This window comes from Papilio machaon, chromosome 10, assembly GCF_912999745.1.
Source record: "Papilio machaon chromosome 10, ilPapMach1.1, whole genome shotgun sequence".
NCBI lineage: Eukaryota > Metazoa > Arthropoda > Insecta > Lepidoptera > Papilionidae > Papilio > Papilio machaon.
In genome coordinates, this window is record NC_059995.1 from 4615870 (window position 1) to 4641504 (window position 25635).

The 25635-nt window shown below is 34.1% G+C and overlaps 2 protein-coding genes across 2 annotated transcripts; both read left to right on the top strand.

The window, feature by feature from the left end:
* Positions 1-1157: 1157 nt before the first annotated feature.
* LOC106718059 (sodium-dependent nutrient amino acid transporter 1-like) lies at positions 1158-10869 on the top strand. The gene is made up of 14 exons (XM_014512050.2): positions 1158-1370; positions 4308-4445; positions 5719-5983; positions 6702-6915; positions 7102-7145; positions 7631-7778; positions 7937-8015; positions 8222-8325; positions 8547-8733; positions 8958-9134; positions 9490-9589; positions 9825-10004; positions 10293-10387; positions 10565-10869. Exons 1-14 carry the CDS (start codon positions 1368-1370, stop codon positions 10736-10738), a joined length of 1908 nt encoding a protein of 635 aa, XP_014367536.2. The 5' UTR covers positions 1158-1367; the 3' UTR covers positions 10739-10869.
* Positions 10870-12422: 1553 nt separating this feature from the next.
* Positions 12423-24989, top strand: LOC106718065 (sodium-dependent nutrient amino acid transporter 1-like). The gene is made up of 14 exons (XM_045679677.1): positions 12423-12503; positions 12584-12700; positions 13139-13406; positions 13491-13707; positions 14520-14563; positions 20173-20320; positions 20649-20727; positions 20871-20974; positions 21860-22052; positions 22487-22663; positions 23195-23294; positions 23753-23932; positions 24372-24466; positions 24790-24989. The coding sequence occupies exons 1-14, from the start codon at positions 12501-12503 to the stop codon at positions 24979-24981; spliced, it is 1917 nt and encodes a 638-aa protein (XP_045535633.1). The 5' UTR covers positions 12423-12500; the 3' UTR covers positions 24982-24989.
* Positions 24990-25635: the final 646 nt, after the last annotated feature.

Sequence of the window (25635 nt, forward strand, 5' to 3'; positions counted from 1 at the left end):
TATTGAGCCACGGAGGTATGACAATCCTTTTCTCTTCTTTTTCATTACCTTTTTATTTTTCTCTGCAACATAATTTGCCTTGCTTATTTGCCTCCATATTTATCCTTTCTTCCTTGTTTCATGACGCAATAGGAAATATATTCATGTTTGTATAATATTCTCTTATTTAAATAAATAACTAGTAACTTATTCATATAAAATCATACAATTAAACTAAAGTTTAATTGGACTAAAGTCCTAGATTACATTAAAGTTGATTATGAATAATATACTTACAGGAAAAATAACATTGAACATCATGTGCAAGTGAGTAAAATGCCGTATAGGTCGAAAAATTTCTATCTGCTGCTGTCATGCATTTTTCCATTCACTAATATCTTTAGCTATTAACTTATTGTCCAACATAATTAAGTGACGTATCAATTATGTATTGCGTTAAAAATAAACTCACGTTGTTAACTAATGTTTGACGCTTTATAGCAACAAACGGTAGTTTAAGATATCCGTTTGTTGTAAAGTGTTTGTGACTGTTGTTTGTTAAAATAACAATTTTAATTATTACCTACAATACTCAAAAGAGCAAGAGCAATTACTGTATTATTAAAAATAAAAATACTTAGACTTGGCTCACATGGTTATCGCCATGTGGCGTATGAAATAGACCATTATTTTGATAGTCGTATTGATAAATGGATTGATAGCGAAGAGCTTCAACCAAAATCTTATGAAGCTCTCGCTAAATAGTAGGATTAAGTGCCCGATACACAAGACAGTTATTTTAGAAACCGCGCCCACAGTGAGCAGGTTCCTCCAGGTATTCCTCCAGGTATTTGTAGCCCTGACCACTGGTTGTGTGTCTTAATGAATATGTGGATAATAATAATAATAATGTATTACATATAATCTGTGAGTGTTTTTATTTTCATTGCACAAACTTGTCAGACATCCTACCAAAGTTTCATCACAATCTGTCCTATAGTAGTTACTTATGGCACATAATTTATGTAAAGTTTAAAGAAAACATATAATACAAACATACAAACTTTGATTTATATTTAATCGTAAAAACAACTAATCTACAAAGGTACGAATAATTTGATAAATAAAAAGTAGACTTAGTTAACTTTTTATCATTTATTCGGTGATTGCAAATGGAGGTGCAGTGCACGGACGTTTTGAATTCGATAACTTTTGTATAAATTAATCGAAGAAAAGAACAAATGCTTCACTCGCTTGCCGTTTTTGGCGCGAGTAAGAAGAACATCCAACAAATTAATATCTATAATATTTACTCTATAAAATTTCTTCATGTAATTTTTTTGTGAATATCAAGTTAATTATTAGAAGAATTTAGGATTGTTGAGAACATGGTAAGTTAATATTTTTTATAGATTCGATGATACACAAGTTGGTTATTTACAAAATAATAAAGATAACAAAACATTTGTATAATTGAAAAAAATGTCTTACTTTAATTAAAAATTTAATCATTTTTATAACGAACATCTTTATCATGTCAACAAATTAAGTTTAAGAATTAAGTGAAGACAACTTGTATCAACCCTTATAGCACTTGTTGCTTTAGTTTTATTATTATAAATTACTATAGTTTTAAATATTAGTAGATAGACTTTGAAACTACGTTTTATTTTACTTTATCATTAATGATAATTAATTATAGTAGGTATGTAAAAAAATGAAAAATCGATGATTTGACGTATTGATTACTTCATGGTCATAATTAATTATCATTGCTCTATATATTTGTATTATTAAAATTTATCAGTCCATTTTAAATCTTTGCTGTGGATCTAAATTAATTGAAATGGACGTAGTTATTACGTTTTCAGTAGTCCATAATACACTGCATAAAAAATTTATAAGTAGGTTACCTTTGTACTTAAAAATTAGATTCCTTTAAACAATAATGATCTTTCGCTAGATAACAATGCTTGCGAATATATTGTACAAACTTATGTAATAGGCGTAATGGTAACTTCAAATAAACGTGACAATTGTATTATTTTATATTAATCGGTATGTTCTTTACTGTACTGTCATCAACCTGCCCTTGTCCTTACTGAAGGTCGGGGCAGTATTTACTACTCTTCCTTACATCTCTATCATTAATGCACTGTAAGAATAAGAAATATTAGCTGTTTCTGGGAAATTTAGATTTAAATTATTCAAACTTTCGTGAGACATTATCACTAACTTATATAGAAACGGCTAAAATTTTAAATTTTTTAGCCGTTTCTATATAAATTTAGATTTAACAAAACTGTCCAGTTTGCCTTTCACAAACAAACAAATCTTTTCTCTTTATAATATTAATATAGATAACAGCGATAACGTCATCAATCTGATGACGAGTACGTTTTTGTCAAACTTCGTTTATTTGCTCCGTTACCATGATTTTTTTTATTTTAGATTAAACTATAACGCAATTTCAGGTATAAAATAATGTAATAATAATGGAGATAAATAAAACAGAGGATTAATAAAACTTAGAATTTCTTAAAAGCTTATTGAACAATAGTAATACTATTTCATACTTCTCTAATTATGCTACTTAAGTTCATCTGCAAAGCTAAACTTGTTGCTGTTTTTTCGGAAATTCAACCTGGCAAGATCTATCTTATGTTAAACAAGGTTAAGGTTCTTTAATACGGACAATTGTCTTTGTTTCCTTAAGTTTTGCGAGTGGCCTTCAAACTCTTTATTTTTACTCGAATATTATTAATTTATATGATGAGATCTACATTTATTTTAATATAGTTAATAAATAAAATCATATCAATCATTACTCAGTAATCAATACTCTCTGGGAATTAATTATTTATCAATGATCAATTCTATACCGACCTCCAGACAACATATCGCAAAAGTTTAGGCAAACTAAATTCACATAACAATCTAATATCGCAAGGTTGTTAATAAAACTTTTTTTACCTCAATCAGTCATGATACTGCTTTGGAATTCACGACAGATTAAATTGATAGGCAAATCTAGATTTACGGTCATTACCTACGTCTGTTTATTAGGATAGGAATATTCTGATAGTTCGTATCTATTACCTTCATTGAAATATACCTACCTACTACTGTAAGCTTCTACAGTCGAAACACCTGCCTTAAAACATATCGTTATCTCTGTTTGATTCAAAGAAAACGAGAGTGATGACATTATACTTACAAGTTAAGAGAATATGGATGCATTTTGTATAGGATCATTTAGTTACGTTCGAAGAAGAAGGCTACTAATTAAGTTTTTTTATTAGCCTTATAATATCACTTCTACTTCCACAGGCCAGCTAAATTATACTAGATCTTAAAATTTTTTTGTAGTTCATTTTTAGTCTTTATTAAACACGTACTTTGGCCCGCGACTCCGTCCGCGCGGAATTAAAAAAAAACTTTATAAGTAGCCTATGACTATCTATTATCTATATATATATTATCCAGACTATGTTTTACATTTATGCTAAATTCCATCGTAATCCGTTGAGCCGTTCTGCAGATACCTTCTAACAAACATCCATCCATCCATCTAAACATTCGCTTTACTATATTAGTAAGATAACACGGGTATTCTTGTTGTTATTTTGTATTCATTTTTTAAATTTTTTCCGTTTAACTCAATTATCTGACAAGATGACCTTTATTATATTAATCATGCGTTATATTTTAATCATTATGGATATAGATACAGTGGGGCTTATCGTATTCGACCATATCGAAATTTTAATATGTAATTTATTTAATAAAATATGTGTTACATTTAATTTTTGAAATTCAACATGGTAATAGCAACTGTTAAATACGATTTCCATCGCACTCTGCGCAGCTCCATAGTCTTTCCTTAAACTCTCTGGGTTACCGGCGTGAGTTGTGTTGTTGAGATAAAGTGTGACCGTTTCTTTAAACTGTAAGGTACTTCACAAGCAGAAGTAAATCTTCGAAACTAATAGTTGTGTTGATATGCAATAGTAAGCAAAATGATTTTGCTTGGAGCGTTGTGATTACTGCTATCAGTGCTAGCGTATTAATATTAATAACAAGTTCTTCACACATGTTTAAGTGTAAACAAATACTTTTGTTTTGAAGAAAATTTATAACAATTTCTTCTCAATCAAATATTAAGTTTGGATACCACTGGTATAGTTGATCGCCTTTCCCTGTACACAAAAATATTTTATTTTCTATTTTTTTTAGAAAACTTAATAAGGTACTTCTTCACGTCATTTTACGAGACAAACCAAAAGTCATATTTAGTTATTATTTTTAAAATGTGCTTATTATTGCAGAGTGAAAATCAAATGAACGAGGGATTTGATCCCAGTCCTGAAATGTTACCGCCGGTCACAAACGGCTTTGACAAGAAGAGTATGACGGCGGTACCTGATAAAATGAATAAACCGATAGAAGAAGGAAAAGAAAAAGTGGTGAGATGAATTAGTTTGTAAAACATAATTGTATATTGTAGTTATTCGTTTGACCCCAGAACTGCACTGACTCCTTGTATTTATATATTTATATCATCCCATAATTTTTTTTTTGACAAAACAGAAACGACTTCATTATGTATTAATACAAGTCAGTCGAAACCGACAGTGATGAGATACAAATTTGCTTAGTCAAGACTGAGTTATGTATTTAAATTTACTCTTCATTATTTTGATTAACTTTTATTAGTTATTTTAAATTTATTGATAAACATGTCGTTTAGTTTCTTAGCAAATTGTAATATTGTTGCTGGGAAAAACAATTAATAATATTAAAATACAACCGGCTTAATTGACTCAGATGCTTAAAGTACATTTAATAAAAGCAGATAAAGAATTGACGTAGAAAGTAATATAAAATGATGATTGTATTTGCATGATATTAATGATCCGCTAATCCTTTTGAAAAATAACCTCTTATTATTTTATCTGCACTTTAATATGAATAATCAACCGATAATGTAACCAAGGCTAAGATTTTTTTATAACAAAAGAATGTGATACTATTACGCGCAATGGAACATTCAAATAACTTGTAATGGTATTTTAACGAATCTTATTTTTACAATTACTATAATAGCGAATTTTTGATTATTTTTTAATAATAACGGATTTCCAGTTCTCGAAGTGGATAATGAATTTTCATTTTCTTAAATCGAATAAAGTCTGTTATATGAAGTGAAAGAAAAATTGCTTGTTATTCATTACTCACCTTCAATTACGATAAGTATGCCCATAAACAAAAAATAACGTACGACTATCTTTGTTTACCCAACATCGATTGAAATGTATTGTAACAGTAATTTAATGAACTCACTAACTGTATTACTCCAAAAATACATTTAGTGATTGATATTTTGGACAACAACGGGGTTACAAAAGTGTATGTTTAACCATTAAACATATATTACCAAAACTGCTTCTTCATTATATTAAAAGGTGATAAACGAACCGCGTGAATTTGCCGAAATAGCGAAGCTACTGCTACCCTTAGACATCTGCAATTTCAAATGCGTTGCCTACTTTTAATTGACGAAGAAGTGGCCGTACAGAAATATAATATTTCCTTTACTTATTCACTTCCCCGTCCCATCTTTTCATTATAAGGAAAGGGTGGAAAGACAAATAGGATTAAAATTAGGCCTCCGACCTCCGGCTCCTTAGTTGTACACTATGATTAATACCGAACCTAAAAAAAAACTTTTTCTTTTAGGATGTGGAAGATGATCAACCAGAGAGAGCTATGTGGGGCAACCAGCTGGAGTTCCTCATGTCTTGTATCGCAACTTCAGTGGGGCTGGGCAACGTGTGGCGGTTTCCATTCGTCGCGTACCAAAACGGCGGTGGAGCGTTTCTAATTCCCTACATCATTGTGCTCATCCTAATCGGCAAACCGATGTACTACTTAGAGGGCGTGCTAGGACAGTTTAGCTCAAGAAATTCTATCAAAATTTGGTCAATGACGCCGGCTATGAAAGGTATTATTTTGTGTAATTAATCTTGATCATCACTCATTTTCCTTTCCTCATTCCCAATCTATAGTACTCCAGCCATTCGTCGTCTAGAACGTAGATTTCTCATTTCAGTCCTTCCTTCTTAATCTTTTCATCTATCGTGCAACCCATCTAAAGCTTCATAGGTAACATGTACCCTTTTTTGTAATTAGTATAACTAAAAAACAAAAACGAATACTAAGAAATTTCCAAGCAAACAGAATACACGATTCCTCGGGCAATGCACTGATCCCTTTCAATAACTGGATAAGGAATCCTAATGGAAGGTCTCTTCTGACAAGTTTTTTGATTATTTTGATACCAAATGTTTTTATTAAGTGTAAATTTCCACTTGGATTAAAATTTGACTACTTGTTTAGATTGTTCATATGAACAGGAAATAGGCTAATTGAACAAATGATAACAATAATAATCTGTATATCAATAATTATTTTAACATATTATTACCAGATCATTAGTTTAAGGAATTTTATCTTTAAATACGATTAAAGCGTGTTAACAACATCGATTATGTTTGAATAGCGCAAAGAAACAACACTAAAGACATGATGATAAAAATTATATTTTCATCAGTATACATAATAGTTTATTTTTGTTTACCTTTTTTCTTAATTTCTTAGGTAAAGTTAGACTAACTTCATCAAGGTAAAATTCGCAGTTATTAGGGTTCCTTTAATTTTAGGTACCGGATACGCTCAAGCACTGGGATGTGGATACATTCTGTCGTACTATGTGTCCATCATAGCTCTATGTTTGTACTATCTGTCAATGAGTTTTCAATCTACTCTACCTTGGGCCACCTGTGACCCTGAATGGTCGAACTGCGTGCCATCAGAATTGACAGAGAATGTTGTTCTAACGGAAGATTCGAAGAGCAGCGCCGAATTATATTTTATGTAAGTCGAAAGAATTTGTTGTTATCGTGAAATGTCATTGCCGTAACAGAGACAAAACATATTATTATCTTAGTCTTTTCAAGGAGAATTAGACCGATGGCAATATGTTTTTCAGCAATGGAATAAAATAATTTATAAAATATGTTTTAATGCAAGCATATTAAAATAGTATTTATTATGTTACAGAAAAACTGTACTTCAGCAAAGTGACGGAATCGAAGGTGGACTAGGTTAGTATCCTTTAAATTGATATAGAGCCGATGAATTAAATTACTTAATGAGCTGTGAAATATCCTTGACTTCTTTCATATGTTTTGTGTTACACGAATATTGTTTCTGTCAATAAGGAACGTTAAATTATGAGGTGAAGCGTGAGGTGTTTATACCTACTGCTTTAATTTATATTTATAGAAAATAAGTTTTGATATAAGTATGTAACAGAATTGAAATATACTACTTTTTTTAGGATTTGTGTAGGTAATCAATCTTTTCACAAAAATGAGTTTTTATAGATTATTTTAAAATACTTGCATGTAAAAAAGTACCAATAGATTACATACCTTAATAGCTATTTACGAATTTTCATTAAAATACCTGAATTTTCTCTTCAAAAATAACAATACGATTTTGAAAAAGTGTTACCGCAGTGGTAACTTACTACTCGTGTAATTTTTCTGTAATTTCCACATGTTAATGTAATGTATTATATGTGCAGGTGCTCCTATATGGTACTTGACGCTATGCCTCCTTGCATCGTGGGTCATCATCTTTTTGATCGTGGCTCGCGGAGTGAAGAGCTCAGGGAAGGCTGCCTACTTCCTTGCTCTCTTCCCTTACGTCGTCATGATCATTCTTCTCATCAGGTTCGTTACTAATAACTGTCACATTCAGAGTTGTTAATTGCTCACTTAGCGTTACTTCTACTGTAGCTTAAATGACCGTCAAACTACTATGAGTGGCGGTAAGACAAAAATATTTCATACCTTATTTCGTTTTAATAATATTTGCCATAAAATTTCAGTACCTCAATCCTTCCTGGAGCGGGCAATGGTATATTGTTTTTCATAACTCCGCAATGGGACAAACTTCTTGAGCTCGATGTAAGTCACAAATTATATTTATTGCTAATATATTTATACCACAAATTAATTGCCTGTAAAGGCAAAGTTTACGTCCTTTTGTCAAGTCTGTAAGCCTTAAAATTAACGCTTCCATTCCTATACTTTTGCCCCCTAATGAAATTAATGTTTAATTCGAATAATTAAGTAGTATGCATAAGGACTAAGTTTGCCTGCGTATTTTTCAGGTGTGGTATGCAGCAGTGACTCAAGTATTCTTCTCGTTATCTGTGTGCACTGGAGCTATCATTATGTTCTCTTCTTATAACGGATTCAGACAAAATGTATACAGGTAAATTACAAACTGGCCTTTTGCTAATAATACGACTATTTTCTCCTTCTGCGTAGTTTGGAATTATAAAAAAGTAAAATCAAACTAATTTTATAGAATTAAATGCGTTTATTTTAAATAATTATATCCTCTAGTAGATGCAAAGTACTCGAAACCTCCATAACATAATAAAATTATTTTAAATTAAATGGTTTCTAAAAATACTATAATTTATATTTCAGAGACGCTATGATTGTCACAACCCTGGACACATTCACTAGTTTGCTCTCAGGTATAACAATTTTCGGCATCCTCGGCAACCTGGCGTACGTACTGAACCAAGAAGTGAAAGACGTGGTCGGCTCGGCAGGCACGGGCCTGGCTTTCATATCATACCCTGATGCTATTGCTAAAACTTTCCAACCACAAGTAAGAACTAAACTTATTAATTTAACTACCTAGGTTGTGTGGGCAATTTCTGTGCTTAAGGAGAAAGACACAAGTACTTATACATTTAACCGTGTAATGTACAGTTTTGAGGAGTAAGGTGCCAATGCTGTTCATATACTTCCCTCAAGTGTTTTAAAGATAGTCAGTCGGAATTGTTGGTTTTTAATTAATGGTTTCCTTATAAAAGTTATTTCTTGTTGCAGTTATTCTCAGTGCTGTTCTTCCTGATGATGACAGTTTTGGGCGTGGGGTCCGCAGTGGCGCTCTTGTCGACCATCAACACGGTGCTGCTCGACTCCTTCCCACGAGTTCCCACCATCATTATGTCGGCCCTCAGTTGCTCCGGCGGATTCCTTATCGGTCTCGTCTATGTTACACCGGTCCGTAGTTTTTTATTTATTAAAGGCTTGCAATATGTCCACATTACAATATTGTAATTAAAGCGACTAATTTTGTAAATCCGAGATAAAACGTCAGTAAGAATTTAATAACGTATCAAAGGTTATTTTGTCTTAGCATTCACAACACCACTTCATAAAGTAACTCTACGAAAATTATAAGTTTTGACCACCCAACCATAAAGTTGTAAATACATTTACAAAAATCTTATTAAGGCTTTATCGTCTACTCCAGGTTGACCACCGTCATAATATGAAAAATTCCTCAAAATATGTGTAAGAGTCAGAGAAAACGCGGTGTTTTCAATTAAAATATTTGTATCTTTTTTATAAACAGGGTGGCCAGTACATATTGGAAATGGTCGACCATTACGGTGGCACATTCCTTATTTTGTTCTGTGCAATTGCTGAAGTTATCGGCGTCTTCTGGTTCTATGGTAATTATAAAAAAGCAACGCTTACGATATTCTTTATAAAAGTTTAGAATAAAATTAATTATTTTTCCGTTTGTCTTGTCACCACTACAATGCTTTAATTACTGCCCATAATATATGCATACTTTAGTTTATTAGAAAATAACTTTCTTAAGCCTTAAACATTTGGAAATTCATCATTCAGATTATTTCTTGCTTGGTATGTATGTCAGTAGGTAACACATCTTTTTATATCCAGGTCTTGAAAACTTATGTCTTGACATTGAGTTCATGTTGGGCATCAAGACATCTGTGTACTGGAGATTCTGTTGGGGTCTGATCACGCCCGCAATGATGTTAGTCGTATTCGTGTACGCGCTGGCGACGAGCAACGAACTTGTCTTTGGTGTTGATTACTACTATCCCGTTGCTGGCACTGGTATGCATGTTTTTTTTTAATATATCTCTATCCCTTTATAGAAACGATAATTTAGTTATCAGAGAAACAATACTTTGTTCCAAACTAAACCTGAAAAATTTTACATTATAGAAAAAAAGCACATTTGTCGTTAAAACTCGGTAGATTTTTGATAACATACATTTTCACACATTATTCCCACCTTTTTTTAAAAAACACTTTATATTATTCAATAATTTTCACAAAATAACTATTTACTGAATTTCTGCATTGGATAGAAATGAAGTATAGTTTTTGATATCCTTTCAGTTGCTGGTTACCTCATGCTGTTTGTCGGCGTCGCTTTTGTTCCTATCGGCATAGCCGCAGTTATGTTCAAGAACAGGACTGGAAACTTCGTTGAAGTGAGTTATTCAAATACTATAATATGTAGTTAGTTTATGTTCGAACTGATATGATGGTAATGTTTTTCGTTGATGTCATCACAAACATATAATTTTATTTGAGTGTTTCAGTTGGCAAACCACGGTTAGGGTCGATTGACTTTAATTATTTTTTTAATAATAAACTTTTATTTGTAGACATTGAAGCAATCGTTCCGTCCCAAATCGACATGGGGTCCCCGGTCTACTATAACCCGAAACGAATGGGCCCTGTTCAAGAAAGACGCGATGGCCGAGCGCGAGAACTTGCAAGTCAGCTGGCTCACTCATATCTGGCTCAGTCTTTCGAAAGGCTATCAAAGACGGCTCTAGTTTTAATTTAATGTAAGCCTAACTTTAAGAGATGATTGTTAAAGTATTGAAAGGGCCTTTTCTCTGTTATTATAAATCAATTGAAGTGAAGTATGAAGAGTTCTTAAATGATTAAAAACAGACTATTAATTACCATGTTATATGAAAACAAGAAAGTCCCTTTCATAGGAAGTTAAAGTTAAGTATTATAATAAATTTATGTAAATGAATCTGTTTGCTATACGTAATTCAAGAGGTAAGATAATTGTACAGTATAATTTATTTGTTTTTAAACATTTTTACACAATTCATTATAAATATAATATATTAATTTATTTTACGTATTATTTTAAGGTCTACTCATGTTACAATTTTTTTAGAAATCATTACTTAAAATGTTAAAAATAAACAGAAACATAAAGGAAATTTTTCAAATGTATTATTTCATATTTTGTCAAATAAACTCTTATAAGGAATTGAACTTATCCGTTGTGTATTTAACAATTAATTAATGTCATCAAATGACTATTTTAAATATTAAAAGTTAATCATCACGTTTATTTTTAATATTTTTAAAAGTTATTTTTCTTAATTTTTGCCTTAATTATTTTTATATAATAGCCGCGATAATTGTATTAGAATGGTTAAATTGTAATTTTATAGTAATGAATTTTGTTTTTTATAATTTGATTAAAATGAAATCACATTATAGGATTTTTTTTTCAAAGAATTCCTACTTCAACGACACAGAAATAAAAGAAAGATTGTAAAAAGTGTAAAATAATTAAAATAAAATAATTAAAGTTTTGTACAATTAAATTAATGACGTTTAATTCCATCATTGATTATTCATTCATTTACCAGAAAAAAGTGGCATAAAAGTAATCCATAAATATCCACGTCGAAGAAATTTTAGGAGTTAGGTTGTAGCTGAAACAATTGCAAATTCGAAAACTGTTAAGAACAGCTATTGGCACTACGATTAGGACTTAACAATGATCAAATACTACGAAGACAGTAACAAGATTATTTCTGGAACATTTCTAGAGATAGAAATGCCGAAAAAAAAATTTAAAAGTGTCAAAATCAAACTGAATACTTATAAATTATTGAATCTATATATTTAAGGGCGAAATAAAGTTTATCAAATAATGCTCCAGTTAATAGAATGCGACTATCGATCTCTTTACTAGTGTTCCAAATATTCTTTGTTACTTCAATAAGTTACTGTTTCTCTGACGGCAATTAGGCCGCCGTAATGTTTTTCGAACATGACAGGTCTTGTCCAAATTCATGAGTAGCCATCAAAGCTTGGAGTTCAACATTAACGTTTAGCGTTCGTGTTAATGCATGGGTTTTCATTGTTGTTATCCACCCCATAAAGAAACTATCTTTCTTTAAAGAGGTGCAGAAAACTCAAATTAAACCAAAAAAATCACCTCTACAAAACTGGTCTGTAATAGAATATGCAAGACGTTTGATTTAAGTAGCTGCTTATGTTTCATTTTTCCTAATAAATTATTTTTAAAGTACTAAGCATTTTTCTTAAGCACACTAAATATGGTGTTTTATTGTTACAATATATATTGATATATTTAATCAAGTATAATAAATACAAGTTAAATTACTTCATATACACGTGAATATACAAACATGATAAATTTTAGTAATCTTAAACTTTTTATCTGATTGATTTATGTTGCAATGTGTACGTGAAGACATTTGGGCAAGTTTACTTTTAGTGTTTGCGCATAGCTGCGTGTTGGTGCGACATCCACTATCAATGGTGATTACCGATAAATGTATCAATTGCTTACGAGTTCATAAAACTTTTAAAAATATAAAAATGTTTTCTACATGTTCTAGGATTCACAAAATAGTAGCGCAAAAGATGACGATGGAGGTCAATGGAATAATGGATACGATGCCGCTCCCGAAATAGCTGATCAGTTGAAAAGTGACATCGAATCAAAGAAGCCAGAAGTAAGTTCAATTAATACTCACGCTAATTGTTGGACTTGATCTTTAACTGCGTAGAAGCAAACGATATTTTTTGCACATTTCACACGATAGTTTTTTTTTATATCATTTACAAAAACTAAATTACAACAAACAAAGATAGTGTATATTTATAGTTAAAACCTAAATTGAACTAATTCACGGATTTTATCGCGATTATTTAATTTTTTTCCCTAGACGTTCAAGTGCATTACAGAACTTCAGCTGTTTAACGTTAAAGTTACTGTAAATTAAAAGTACCCTCTTTTTCATTATTAATATAATTAATTTTTATAAAGTAAAATGAGGTCATGATAATGATTTAGTGGATGTATGAGCGAACATTTGATTTAATAAAAACGTTTCTAACTTTTTTAGGCTTAAAAAAATTAATTACAGCCAAAAAATTGTCATATTTTACAGAATAAAAATACAAATGCTACCCCAGAACGACCAAAATGGGATAATCAATTAGAATTTCTCATGTCATGCATCGCCACCTCAGTTGGCTTGGGCAACGTATGGCGTTTCCCATTCGTAGCCTACCAAAATGGTGGCGGAGCATTTCTCATACCCTATATAATTATCCTTCTTATTATCGGTAAATCGATGTATTACTTGGAAACTGTACTGGGACAATTTAGTAACAGTAACTGTGTCAAAATATGGGCTCTATCGCCTGCCATGAAAGGTATGTACCCACCGAGGGAATTGATTCATAATCATCATCATCAGCCTTCGCCTGACAATGACTAATGACAATTTTATTTTTCAGGTACGGGCTACGTTCAAGCCTTAAGTGCGGTATACGTTCTATCGTATTATGTTTCAATCATCGCTTTATGTTTCTTCTATTTGGCAATGAGTTTCCAGTCGCCTCTACCTTGGGCATTGTGTGATGAATCATGGCTCAACTGTGTCCCGTCAGGTGAAGCCGTTAATATGAGTTCTATACAGGGTAATCCCGTGAGCAGTGCCGAGTTGTATTTCACGTAAGTTAATGATGGAAATATTTCGTTTTCTGGTGTTATGCAAAAGTTCACGGCAGAATTGTATAGAGCGTGCAATATAATGTATTGATTGTATAGTTATCCCTGCCAATTAAAAGCCACGGTCTATTCTATCCTCTTAGGATCACTCTCCTCAGTGACTTTGATCAGTGACTTTTAATATTTACAATTTTGAAATACTTAAAAGCCAAACGATCAAGTAATACGTTACAAATGATACAAGCTAGAACAAGATTTGCTAGTTTAATTATGTTAAAATATTAGGTAGTTTCGGTGGGTTGAAAATTATTACAAAAGGTATATAGTATAATCTGTAATCCAATTATATAATCAAATCTAAACTGATAAAAAACTAACTGTAAGTTATTGCGCACTTTTCTTTGCTTCGATAAAATTATTCGATAAGTACTCATTAATATCTACAAATTTGGTTTTATTACAAGATCATTTTGATATGAAATTGACAAGATTTTATAAACCTAATATAGATGCCAATTTTGTTAGGGATAAAATCCTGTATTTCATAAAACTCCGTAAAAAATCATCCATTGATATCAATACGATAGTTTATGCCTACAGTTAATTAAGTCAACGTGAAAAAGCTGACTAAAATAATTGAATTTGAAATATAGGAGTATAGTCATTGTATTGTTTTTCGATAAAAAGTTAGGTGACTAAACTTTAGAATTAGGTTCATTTTGTTTTGATTTCGTATGACACGCAAATAGCAAAAAAGTTAAAAATGCTCTTAAAATAAAATAAAAAGTTATAAATGCTCTTATTTTTATTTGCAGGCAAACAGTCTTGCGTCAGTCGGATGGCATTCATGACGGTATTGGTAAGTACAAAATAAGTTACAATATAGTCAGCTATTTATTTTACTTGTAACGCATACTGTTGGCAAACATGTATAAAAACATATTGCTGATTCTTTTTTATTTTTTTATAAATAAGTGAAATGCCAGTAAACATGTTGTTATACAAATATTACGACGGTAGAAATTCACCGTTGCGGATGAACCTTGTATAAATCTGTTATTAAACAGTACTGTACCGTCATTCGAAGCCTAATAAACATGAGAGTAGCGTTCGTTTTCGTATTGTGCTCATAGTGTACTTCCGGTCCATCACTTCTCCTATCCCCTTCCCTCGTTTCTAGTCAACTCCATTTCCGTACGACTGCAGCGCCACCAAAGGCAGCTGAGACGTTAGACTCAATATTTCTTCATTGGCGTTTCGTTTCTCGCCAGAGGCGGTCGTGTCTAGCCACGTACGTGCTGTGAGCCGTCTCGACTAAGTTTGTAGTGTACTTCAATACGTAAGGTTTTATTTGCGGTAATTATTTTTCAAGAAAATCGTAAGTACAATAAACTTTTTAATTCATGTTAAAGCAGCTTAACGGCCTTGCCGTTCGATAATTTAAAATTGTTATATTCAATATTTTTTGTAGTTATCATGGAGGAGTGTCCATCCAAAGGGGAAGGTCGGAGCCAGGGAGGAGAAGGCGATAATAGCGAGGACCGGAGGGAGCGAAGAAGGGAATCTAAACATCTGGCCAAGTCGGTTGATGAAAAAAAGAAGAAAAGAAAGCGAAAGCGATCGAGAAGCTCATCTAGCTCATCCAGTTCGTCGAGCGCTTCTGCTTCGTCGAATACTTCCAGTTATTCGTCAGACTATAAATGCAAACCTAAAAGGAAGAGCAAGAAAAAACGGAGGAAGTCAGGATCAAGCAGGACCGTAAGTTAATTATGGATTTAATTAAAACTGTCACTTCTCTCCAAAAGCAAATTATTCCGAAAGAAACTTCCGTATCCGGAAATGATGTTGCTACAAGGCCACGATCACAATCAACATGTGACTGTGACGATCAAATTGATCTGGATGCAAGTGGTGAGCTTTTCGAAGAGGTTTCCGGCGGCAATGACGCGAATACGCATGAGTCTAATCAAGACATTCCCGTCATGGAACCGGAATTAAATTTAAGTGTAGGAACTAAAATTAAGGAACCTGCTATTCCTCATACACCAGATGAAATGCTTAAGCAGCTGTTCGAGTTACAACTTTTCGATCAGGAGGACTGGAATAATGTTCGTTATGCGGACGTTCAAAAGTCATGTTTACATAATCCTGGTTTTACGTCTCTGGAGCCCATTGAGGAGGTAAAGCGTTACGATAATTCAAAATTTTCTGCCAATATGGAAAAAGCATTTGCCGGTATCACATACGCACTTCTCAAACAACGTGACGTGTTACAATCTGAAATGCGAAATTTTTTAATTTGGGCTCAACTGTCAGATTCGTTAAATTATACAGAAATTTACACAAAGATTAACGAAATTTTTACTGAAGGCATTTTTTGTAAGGCTTCCTGTGATGTACTCCAGTTAGTATGTGGCCATCGGGCTGAACTCATCCAACATCGCCGCGAAGGTATTTTAGCAAACGTCAAGGATCCCTTTTATAAAAATGCCTTTCGTAAAATCCCCCCTTCTTGCTCGACCTTGTTTAATGCAGAAAAATTTAGCTCTGTTATAGAAAAAGCTGGTGGAGTGAACAAAGCTTTTTGGCCAAAAATCAAGGATCGCAAACCTGCCCTGCAGAACGATCCGCATTCTTCGCGGGGCCCACAAAAACCATCAACATCTAAGGGGTATCCGAAGAATAACTTTCCTGCACCACAAAAGAAACCTGGTACTTTCAACAACTCTTCAAGGGGACGAAATGGTAAGCGACTGGGAGATCACTCCACTCGTAAAGGAAATGCTGCAACCTCTCCCTCATCCCGACGGGATAGGAGAGATCAGCCAAGGAAAAGGACCTGACTCGCCGAGTCATCTTTTCCGTGCAGGGCAGCTTCATGTTTACGTCGATCAATGGGAGTATCTTGGGGCGCCGCCTCATATACTCCAAATGGTTACGGGGTACCGCATCCCATTCAAACAGAAGCCTCCTTTGCACACTCCCAATTTTCAACACCAAACAAATGTGTCCCCGGAAATGTCAAAAATTATAAAGAAGCTGGTACTAGAAGGTGTGCTAGAAGAAGCACGGGTAACACCCAGCTTCATATCCACAATTTTCTTACGTCCAAAAAACGACGGCACCTCAAGGCCAATCTTCAATCTGAAAAGGTTAAACAAGTTTGTTCACGCCGGCAAGTTTCGGCTTGTAAATGTCAAGCGCGTGCCAGATTTCATACAAGAAAACGACTGGATGGCCAAAATAGACTTGCGCCAGGCTTATTTTCACCTACCGGTTGCACAAGCCCACAGACGTTTCCTTCGGCTGATTTATGCCAACAAATTATGGCAAATAACCTGCCTGCCATTCGGCCTGAGTTCCGCGCCGAAGGCATTTGCGTGCCTGACCAACTGGATAGCTCAGTGCCTACGAAATCGCGGTGTGCGCATTCTTGTATATCTCGACGACTTCTTCTTGGTAAATCAGGACGCAGCCACTCTGCAGAAACACATTTTCGTCACTATAAGTCTGCTGCGGTCCCTAGGTTGGGAAATAAACACAGAGAAGTCGGTGCTCACACCGCAGAAGGCTCTGGAGTTTCTAGGTTTGATTTGGGACCCTTGGCAGAACTTGAAATACCTTCCAGACAGATTAACGACAAAAATAGAGAGTCTCGCTGCAAATTTACTAGCCAAGAAAAGGACAACTTTGTTAGATTTACAAAAGATTATTGGAATGATGAATTTCGCATGTTTCGTTGTCAAGAGGGGACGTCTCCATTATCGCGCGTTGCAAGCGCTGGCCAACAAAATGTTAGCTTGTCCCCGTATAAAAACTCTACCCTTACCAGCTCAAGTCATACTAGAGCTAATATGGTGGCAGCGCAATTGTCGAACTCACTCGCAATTACATATTCCCGCTCCCCGTCATTACCTTACTACAGACGCGAGCGATCTGGGTTGGGGAGCCATATTGGACAACCAAAAGCTGCAGGGATGTTGGACTCATTCTCAACAACGGTTGCACTGCAACCAGAAGGAAATGTTAGCGATTCTGAACGTTCTCAATCTTCGTGGAAAGTCCCTAGCATCCAAGGGTCTTTTAATACAGTCCGACAACAGGTCAGTAATAGCTTATCTTCGCAACGAAGGCGGGACGAAATCTGTAGCTTTGACAAATCTCACCAAAAAGGTGTATCAAATTTTGGACCTTTACAACATTCGAATATCCGTGTATCATATCCCGGGGAGCTACAACTGTTATGCGGATCGGCTGTCCCGTCGGCAGATAACACCAGAGTGGCACTTACTACCACCTTTAACTCAGATCGTGTTCAAAAAATGGGGCACGCCAACAGTCGACCTCTTCGCGTCACGAGACGCACACGTAGTGCAGACATACTGCACACTAGACAGGACCGACAAACAAGCGACCTATTACGATGCTCTGGGTATGGAATGGAATTTTCACCTGGCATGGCTGTTTCCACCCCCGCATCTCATTCCCAGGGTCCTAGCTCTTCTGAACAAAGCACTAGGGTCCTATTTGATAATTGTGCCTCGCTGGGAGGGCGCTTATTGGAGGCCAGACTTGAAAAGTCGTGCTCAGGACGCTCCGTTCACGATCAAGAATCTGTCACAAGTCCTGATCGATACTACAACAGGGCTCCCTCCACCGAAAGTGTCGGAGATGAACCTCGAGATATGGAAATGTGGGGGTGGAGCAAACAGTTGACAGGTTGGACTAAGGATCAGAAGGATTTATTATCGGCTAGCTGGCGTAGATCTACCTTAAAAACATACAAGCCAGCCTGGGCCAGATGGTTATCTTGGGCACGAGCTCAACAAATCAGCATAAACAATCCTACAGCATCGGATTTAGCGAGGTTTCTCGCTGATCTTCACCAGAAAGACGGTTTTTCCTTAAGTACAATTCGGGTACATAAATCTGTTGTTGTCACTTTCTCTAATCCCGATAATCAAGAAAAATTAAATTCCCACACCTTAGTGCGACATGTTCTGAAAGCTATCGCCTTGGAAAAACAAAGACCTCAGAAGCCACCTATCTGGGATACTAGCATAATGGAACAGTTTTTGAATACCAAGGATGCTAATACTTCTAGCTTATATGAAGCTTCAAAGTGCACAGCAGCAATACTTCTGCTTTGTTCGGGGAGACGGGTGCACGACTTAACGCTTTTGAAGATCTCATCACAACATTATATTACTGAGGAGGATGTTATTATATTTAAACCTGCTTTTGGTTCAAAGACCGACTCTAGTACTCACCAGCAATCGTCTTGGAAATTAATTTCGAACAAAGACAATGTACGTCTTTGTCCTGTTCACTGGGTTAAACACCTTATCCATCTCTCTCAGGAGAAAAGAAGAGTAGCTAACTCTGATAGTCTATTCATTGCCCTTACTGGAAGCCCTCGACCTGCATCTAGAACAATCATAGCAGGATGGGTTAAGAAACTTCTACAAGAAGCTGGCATTAAAGCTACTGCTGGAAGTTTTAGGTCAGCTGTGGCCTCGAAAAACTGGGTCGAGAATTTCCCACTTGACGATATTTTGGTGCGCGGAAATTGGAAATCGGCTAATACGTTCAAGAAATTCTATCGCAAAGATATCACAAACAGCATGATTAATTCCAATACAGTCTCAAGATTATTTGTACCAACTGATGATTGATTATTATCTATTTACTTTAAACGAGCTAGTCTTGTATGTTTAACTTACATTTATAATATGTTTGCATCTTCCGATTTTCTCGTCAATCGCTCGATCGACGTATGTATCTTAGGAATCAATAACTTGTTCTCAATAAAGCAAATGTAAAATTTCAAGTTTTTGTTTATTTTCTTATACACGAATAAGTACGTAACACAATAAAACAAAAGAATTCTTATGATTCACTTACCTCTACCTGATCTCTTTTGGTGTAAACAATGGTAACAATAACATTTCACATTATAGGTTATCGCTTCTATCGATCACATTATAGGTTATTACTTCTAGCGATCACATTGGCGTATTATTTCGCGCCACCACCAGGCGATAGTAAACACGTCTCTCATGTTTATTAGGCTTCGAATGACGGTACAGTACTGTTTAATAGCTACGTTTTACCTGAAAATAAAACGTTTATTAAACATACTTACCTAATTCGAAGCCTAATACTTTTAAATCCTACCTGGTGGCAAAGAGACGCAATGAAGAAATATTGAGTCTAACGTCTCAGCTGCCTTTGGTGGCGCTGCAGTCGTACGGAAATGGAGTTGACTAGAAACGAGGGAAGGGGATAGGAGAAGTGATGGACCGGAAGTACACTATGAGCACAATACGAAAACGAACGCTACTCTCATGTTTATTAGGCTTCGAATTAGGTAAGTATGTTTAATAAACGTTTTATTTTCAGGTAAAACGTAGCTAATATATTTTTTTGTAACACGAATGACCTAAAACGTATTTATTTATTTATCAGGTGTTCCTCTATGGGACTTAACACTATGCCTGTTCGCGTCGTGGATAATAATCTTTGTAATCGTTGCAAGAGGAGTTAAGAGTTCAGGAAAAGCGTCCTACTTCCTCGCGCTTTTTCCTTACGTTGTTATGATAATTTTACTCATTCGGTGAGTATTTTTCATACATCAATATGTATTCCTTCACTATCTCTCATATTCAGGATTAGCTATGACAAATTTCTATTTGTAAAAAAGACAATCTATGGCAACGTCATTTTCATAAATTAACTAGCTGTCACCCGCGACTCCGTCCGGGAGGAATTAAACAAAACGTAATAAGTAGCCTATGTGTTCTTCCAGACTGTATTCTATATCTGTGCCAAATTTCATCAAGGTCTGTTGAGCCGTTCCTGAGATACCTTCAAACAAACATCCATCAATCCATCTAAACTTAAGTATTTATAATATTAGTTAGAGTAGGTGTAATATTTTATAGTTCTGTTACCCTGCCCGGAGCTGCTAATGGAATACTATTTTTCGTGACACCAGATTGGAATAAGATACTTGAGATTAGGGTAAGTTTTCCATTTTGTTTCCTTTGCATTCGATCCAAATATAATGAAAGGGGTCCCTCTCACTCAAATCGATTCCATATTTATTATTTATATGTAGGTAAGCAGTGTATTGACATTGTAAATCTAATGTTTTTACATTGTAGGTTTGGTATGCAGCCGTAACACAAGTTTTCTTCTCATTATCAGTGTGTTCCGGTGCATTGATTATGTTTTCGTCTTACAATGGCTTTAGACAAAATGTTTACAGGTACGTCATCACAGTTATTTCTTTTTTGTATTAAACGGCTAATTATGATTTCTCTGTATACATTTTAATTCCGAAATTTATAAACACTGTACAATTTAGAAAAGTGTCTTGATTTATATTTAGTTATGCTAGTTAAAAAATCCTGTCGATTAATATTCTTACCATACAAAATGAATGATTATGATTAACATTATCATTCAGTGTACCTAGCACGACTATTTGCGAGAAGCGCCTTCGTATCGTCATCGTCAATCATGTCAAAACTAACTGTGCCCGCAACTTCATCCGCGTGAAATATAGTCTTCGTGTTGGTGGCATTTTTAATGACTTAAGCTAATTATTTTACTTAAAACTATGAAATATTAAGTAAAACATATTAAACTTACAAAACATTCACATAAATTTCACATACTTTCACAAACTTTCGTCCCATACCGTATTATTTTCCATTTTTGAGGGTAAAACTTTTAGAAGCTTTGAATGTCATAATTATTTAAATCAAATTAACAGCCTAAAAAATAAGTTTAAAACTTCTAACTGTTGAAAATGATGATACTTCCATACAAATTTCCACTTCAGCTTTCAATCTCTTACAACCCTTTTTTCGCGTTAAAAATTAGCCTGTGTTCTTTCTCAGGCTCTAGAATATCTGTGTACCAAATTTAATTTGAATCGGTTAAGTTTTGGCGTGAAAGTGAGACAGACAGACAGAGTTTCTTTCGCATGTATAATATCAGTAAGGGAGTAAGGATTAATGAGATTTTTGGTGTACTTAATACAAATTATGTCGATAACAAAACGATGGCGATTGTCACAAATATACGTGCTAAGTCCATAGAAAAATGTGATGTTGATTAGTTTATTAATACTTTATATCCTTTACAGAGATTCTATGATCGTGACAACTTTAGATACGTTCACGAGTCTTATATCAGGCATCACAATCTTTGGAGTGCTGGGTAACTTGGCATACGAGTTAAACTACGATGACGTAAGTCAGGTCATTGGCGCGGGAGGTACCAGTCTCGCGTTTATATCTTACCCGGACGCTATTGCCAAGTCTCCAGTTGTGCCTCAGGTATTAACTTCATTATAATTCATCCAATAAAAGAGTTAAGAATCTTACGAATAAATGTAATGCGTAACACATACTGTTGATTAGCGGTTTTTCTCATAAAAATCCAATTTACAATTACACTTGAATTGTTAGCTTCTAGTAAATATGGAAATGTGTAATAGCCGTCTTCTATTGTAACAATCATTACCAAAATTCAGGTCTTCTTTTCAAGTATCCTAGCAATATCAATGAATTTAACTCACAATTTGTAAAGAAAATATCAAAAAGACGGCCAGTTTTGTAAAGTGCTATTGGTTGTGTCTTCTGTTGGAACAACGAAGTATGTACCTACTCTCGTCTCCACAGCACTTTTGATTTTTTCGTGTGTTGAGTATGCACTTTTGTTTAGTTTAGTATTATATTTTTATAGACATGTAATCTATGTTATTTTGTAGCTGTTCGCGGTACTTTTCTTTCTCATGATGGCGGTATTAGGAGTGGGATCCGGCGTCGCTCTACTGTCCACTGTCAATACAATACTACTGGACGCCTTTCCCCGAATACCGACGTTATACATGGCTGCTATTAGTTGCACCGTGGGTTTCCTTGTAGGACTGGTTTACGTCACACCGGTAAGTTTTCAACTTGCTATTGATGTAATAGAAATTATGGCTTATTAAGTCCCAAATTTGCACATAGATTTAAATTATTCTTTTACTAGCTGTGCTCGCGACTTCATCCGCGTGAAATACTCTGCTCACGAGTAGCATTTTAATTATTTAGGCTGAGTATTTTACTAAAACCTATAAAACATTACAACAAAACATTTACATAAACCTTACATGTTCCCATACAAATTTTCGTCCCCTGTTCCCTATTGTGCACCATTGAATAAAAAAAATGCAAAATTAGAATATTATATTTATTTACATCTAATCAGCCTAAAAAAGTTTCAAGCTTCTAGCTGTACAAATGATGATATTTCCACGCAACTTTTTATCCTCCCTTTCAACCGTTTTTCGTATTAAAAAATAGCATATGTCCTTTCTCAGGTTCTAGAATAATCTGCTTAGTACTACTACTACTTTGTGACGTGAAAGCGAGACGTACAGACAGACCGAGTTACTTTTGCTTATAGGTCTCACTATTTTTTTTTATTTTAGGGTGGTCAATACATATTAGAGCTGGTGGATCACTACGGAGGGACATTTATGAGACTGTTCGCAGCTATCATTGAGACTATTGGTGTATTTTGGATTTACGGTAAATATATTATATTCATAGTGGAACATCCCGCAACAATTTGTTGGGTCGACCGATAAAAAACAAAAGACAGGCGTGAAGTGGAAGCAATTCCGCGTATCTTCTGATGAGTATCCGTGCCGGAGGTCTAACTTTACCCTTCCCACTATTTTCTTATTAGGAAAGGATGGGAAGGGGAAGTGGATTTGGCGGATGAGGGGACGCATAGGAAGGGGAAATATTCTCATTTATAGAGAATTCAGGTGGCCGTTTGCCACCTTTTGATATAAAAAAATGTTCATTTATTTTATGAGAGTCGAACATAATTACCTTTTTTTAATTACCATTTACAACAATGCTGAACTCTTACAGGATTACAGGAACTATTTCCATCAGTTATTACGAAGGCCCCGTCTATACATAAATATGCCCGAAATGGCACATTCATTGTAAAACTTATGACAAAGTTTTCTTTTTAGGTCTCGAAAACTTATGTACAGACATAGAGTTTATGTTAGGATTGAAAACGTCATTCTACTGGCGTATTTGCTGGGCAATACTCACGCCGTTTATTATGATTGCTGTTTTCTTCTATGCCCTCGTCTCTACAGGCACTCTAACGTTCGGAGATGATTACTACTATCCAAAAGCAGCTTACAGTAAGTAGACCGATGCTACAAAAATAAAGTAACTTTAAATTTGGAAGTTCGTGACAAAATTTAAGAAAAGTAAGTTAAGAAGTTCGCCTAGCGTTATTGAAAGATACCAGAAAAGCACATAAACCTTTATAATACAATAATTTGATTTACCATTCATTTGAATTGTAAAGTAGCAACGCATTAAATACGATAACGCAAAATAGGTTATTGCTCGGCGATTAAATGTCAAATTTATCAACGTAGATTAAGTTTATTATGAATAATTATTTGTTGAAGGTTGTTGCTTATATTTGAACTAGTACAGATTAAAATAATCATATAAATTGTATGTTGATAGTTTTAAGGAATTTATTTGCTGATAAAAGCATCTGTAGACATCAAACAACATACTTTTAAGGTTAAACACATACCTAATATGCTTTATCAAATTATTTTTCAGTTGCTGGCGATCTCATGCAATACCTAGGAATAGCTTTAGTTCCTCTCTTTATCGCACACGCTTTATGGAAATATAGATCTAACAATGTTATTGAGGTATGTATTTTATCCATCGTAAGCCATTCCTAGTGCGACTTGCACAAACGGAGTGATTTTACGATTATTGCATTTGACTGCTTTACTAGTGACAAATTACCGATTCTGAATATGGCAATCAGATTAAAATAGAAGAAAAAAAGTAGAAAAAAAGAAAATTCACATAGAATACAACTGATTGTTTTATAGTCAACATGATTATATTTATAGCTCCTTTAAAATTATAGATATTGATAAAATATGCATATTTAAATATATATTTTACTTAAATCGAATACTTACTTTACTTAACTCGATACTTAAATCTAAACAAATTTTTACAGACTGTCAAAGCAGCTTTTAGTAAAAAGCCTACGTACGGCCCCCAGGAACCAGAGTTGTTTGAGGAATGGAAACAATTCCGCCGCGAAGTCAAATACGAGAGACAGCAAATGAGAAAGAATTGGCTCCAGCACATAGGGCTCTCCCTGACGGGCGGGTACAGAAGAGGAAAACCAGTTATAAAACCAAAATAAATATATTATACGTTAATAATCATTATTTTATGAATAAGTGTAATTTATAAAATTATTTTTACGGATTATGTCGTTTTAAAATTGTCACAAAATTTTAAATATTATCGAAGTATTATTCTAACTTTTGTATTATTTCACAAAGTATAAAATATACATTAAAGATCTGTGTTAATCTATCAATGAACGCCTGACCTTGAATTACGAAACTTAGTTATTTCAACATTGACAATTAATTTCTCATATCGCATTTTTTTTTACAATGGATTATAAAATAGTCCTAGTTAAACCTATAGCTAATAAATATACTTTATTGTATGAGCAATAATGTTTTTTTTAATAAAATTTCCTTATTCCTATTGATTAGTTCTGAGAACTACACGAATCAATATCTCTAAAACGTTATCTTTGTTTGGTATAATAATTATGAATATAAACTATTTAGCAGTATAATGTCGATATTATAGTCTGTTGGTATGATTATTACTATAAGCGACGATCATTGATAAAAAACGTAGATATTACGAAAATGTCTTAAAGAAGTTATAATTAAGAGGTTTAATATAGGCAAGTAAAAAAGCGAGTAAATCGAAAACGACAGGACCAATGGGATCTTCGTGTTTTTAGTTCTTAATTAAAACAACATTTAATTCCATT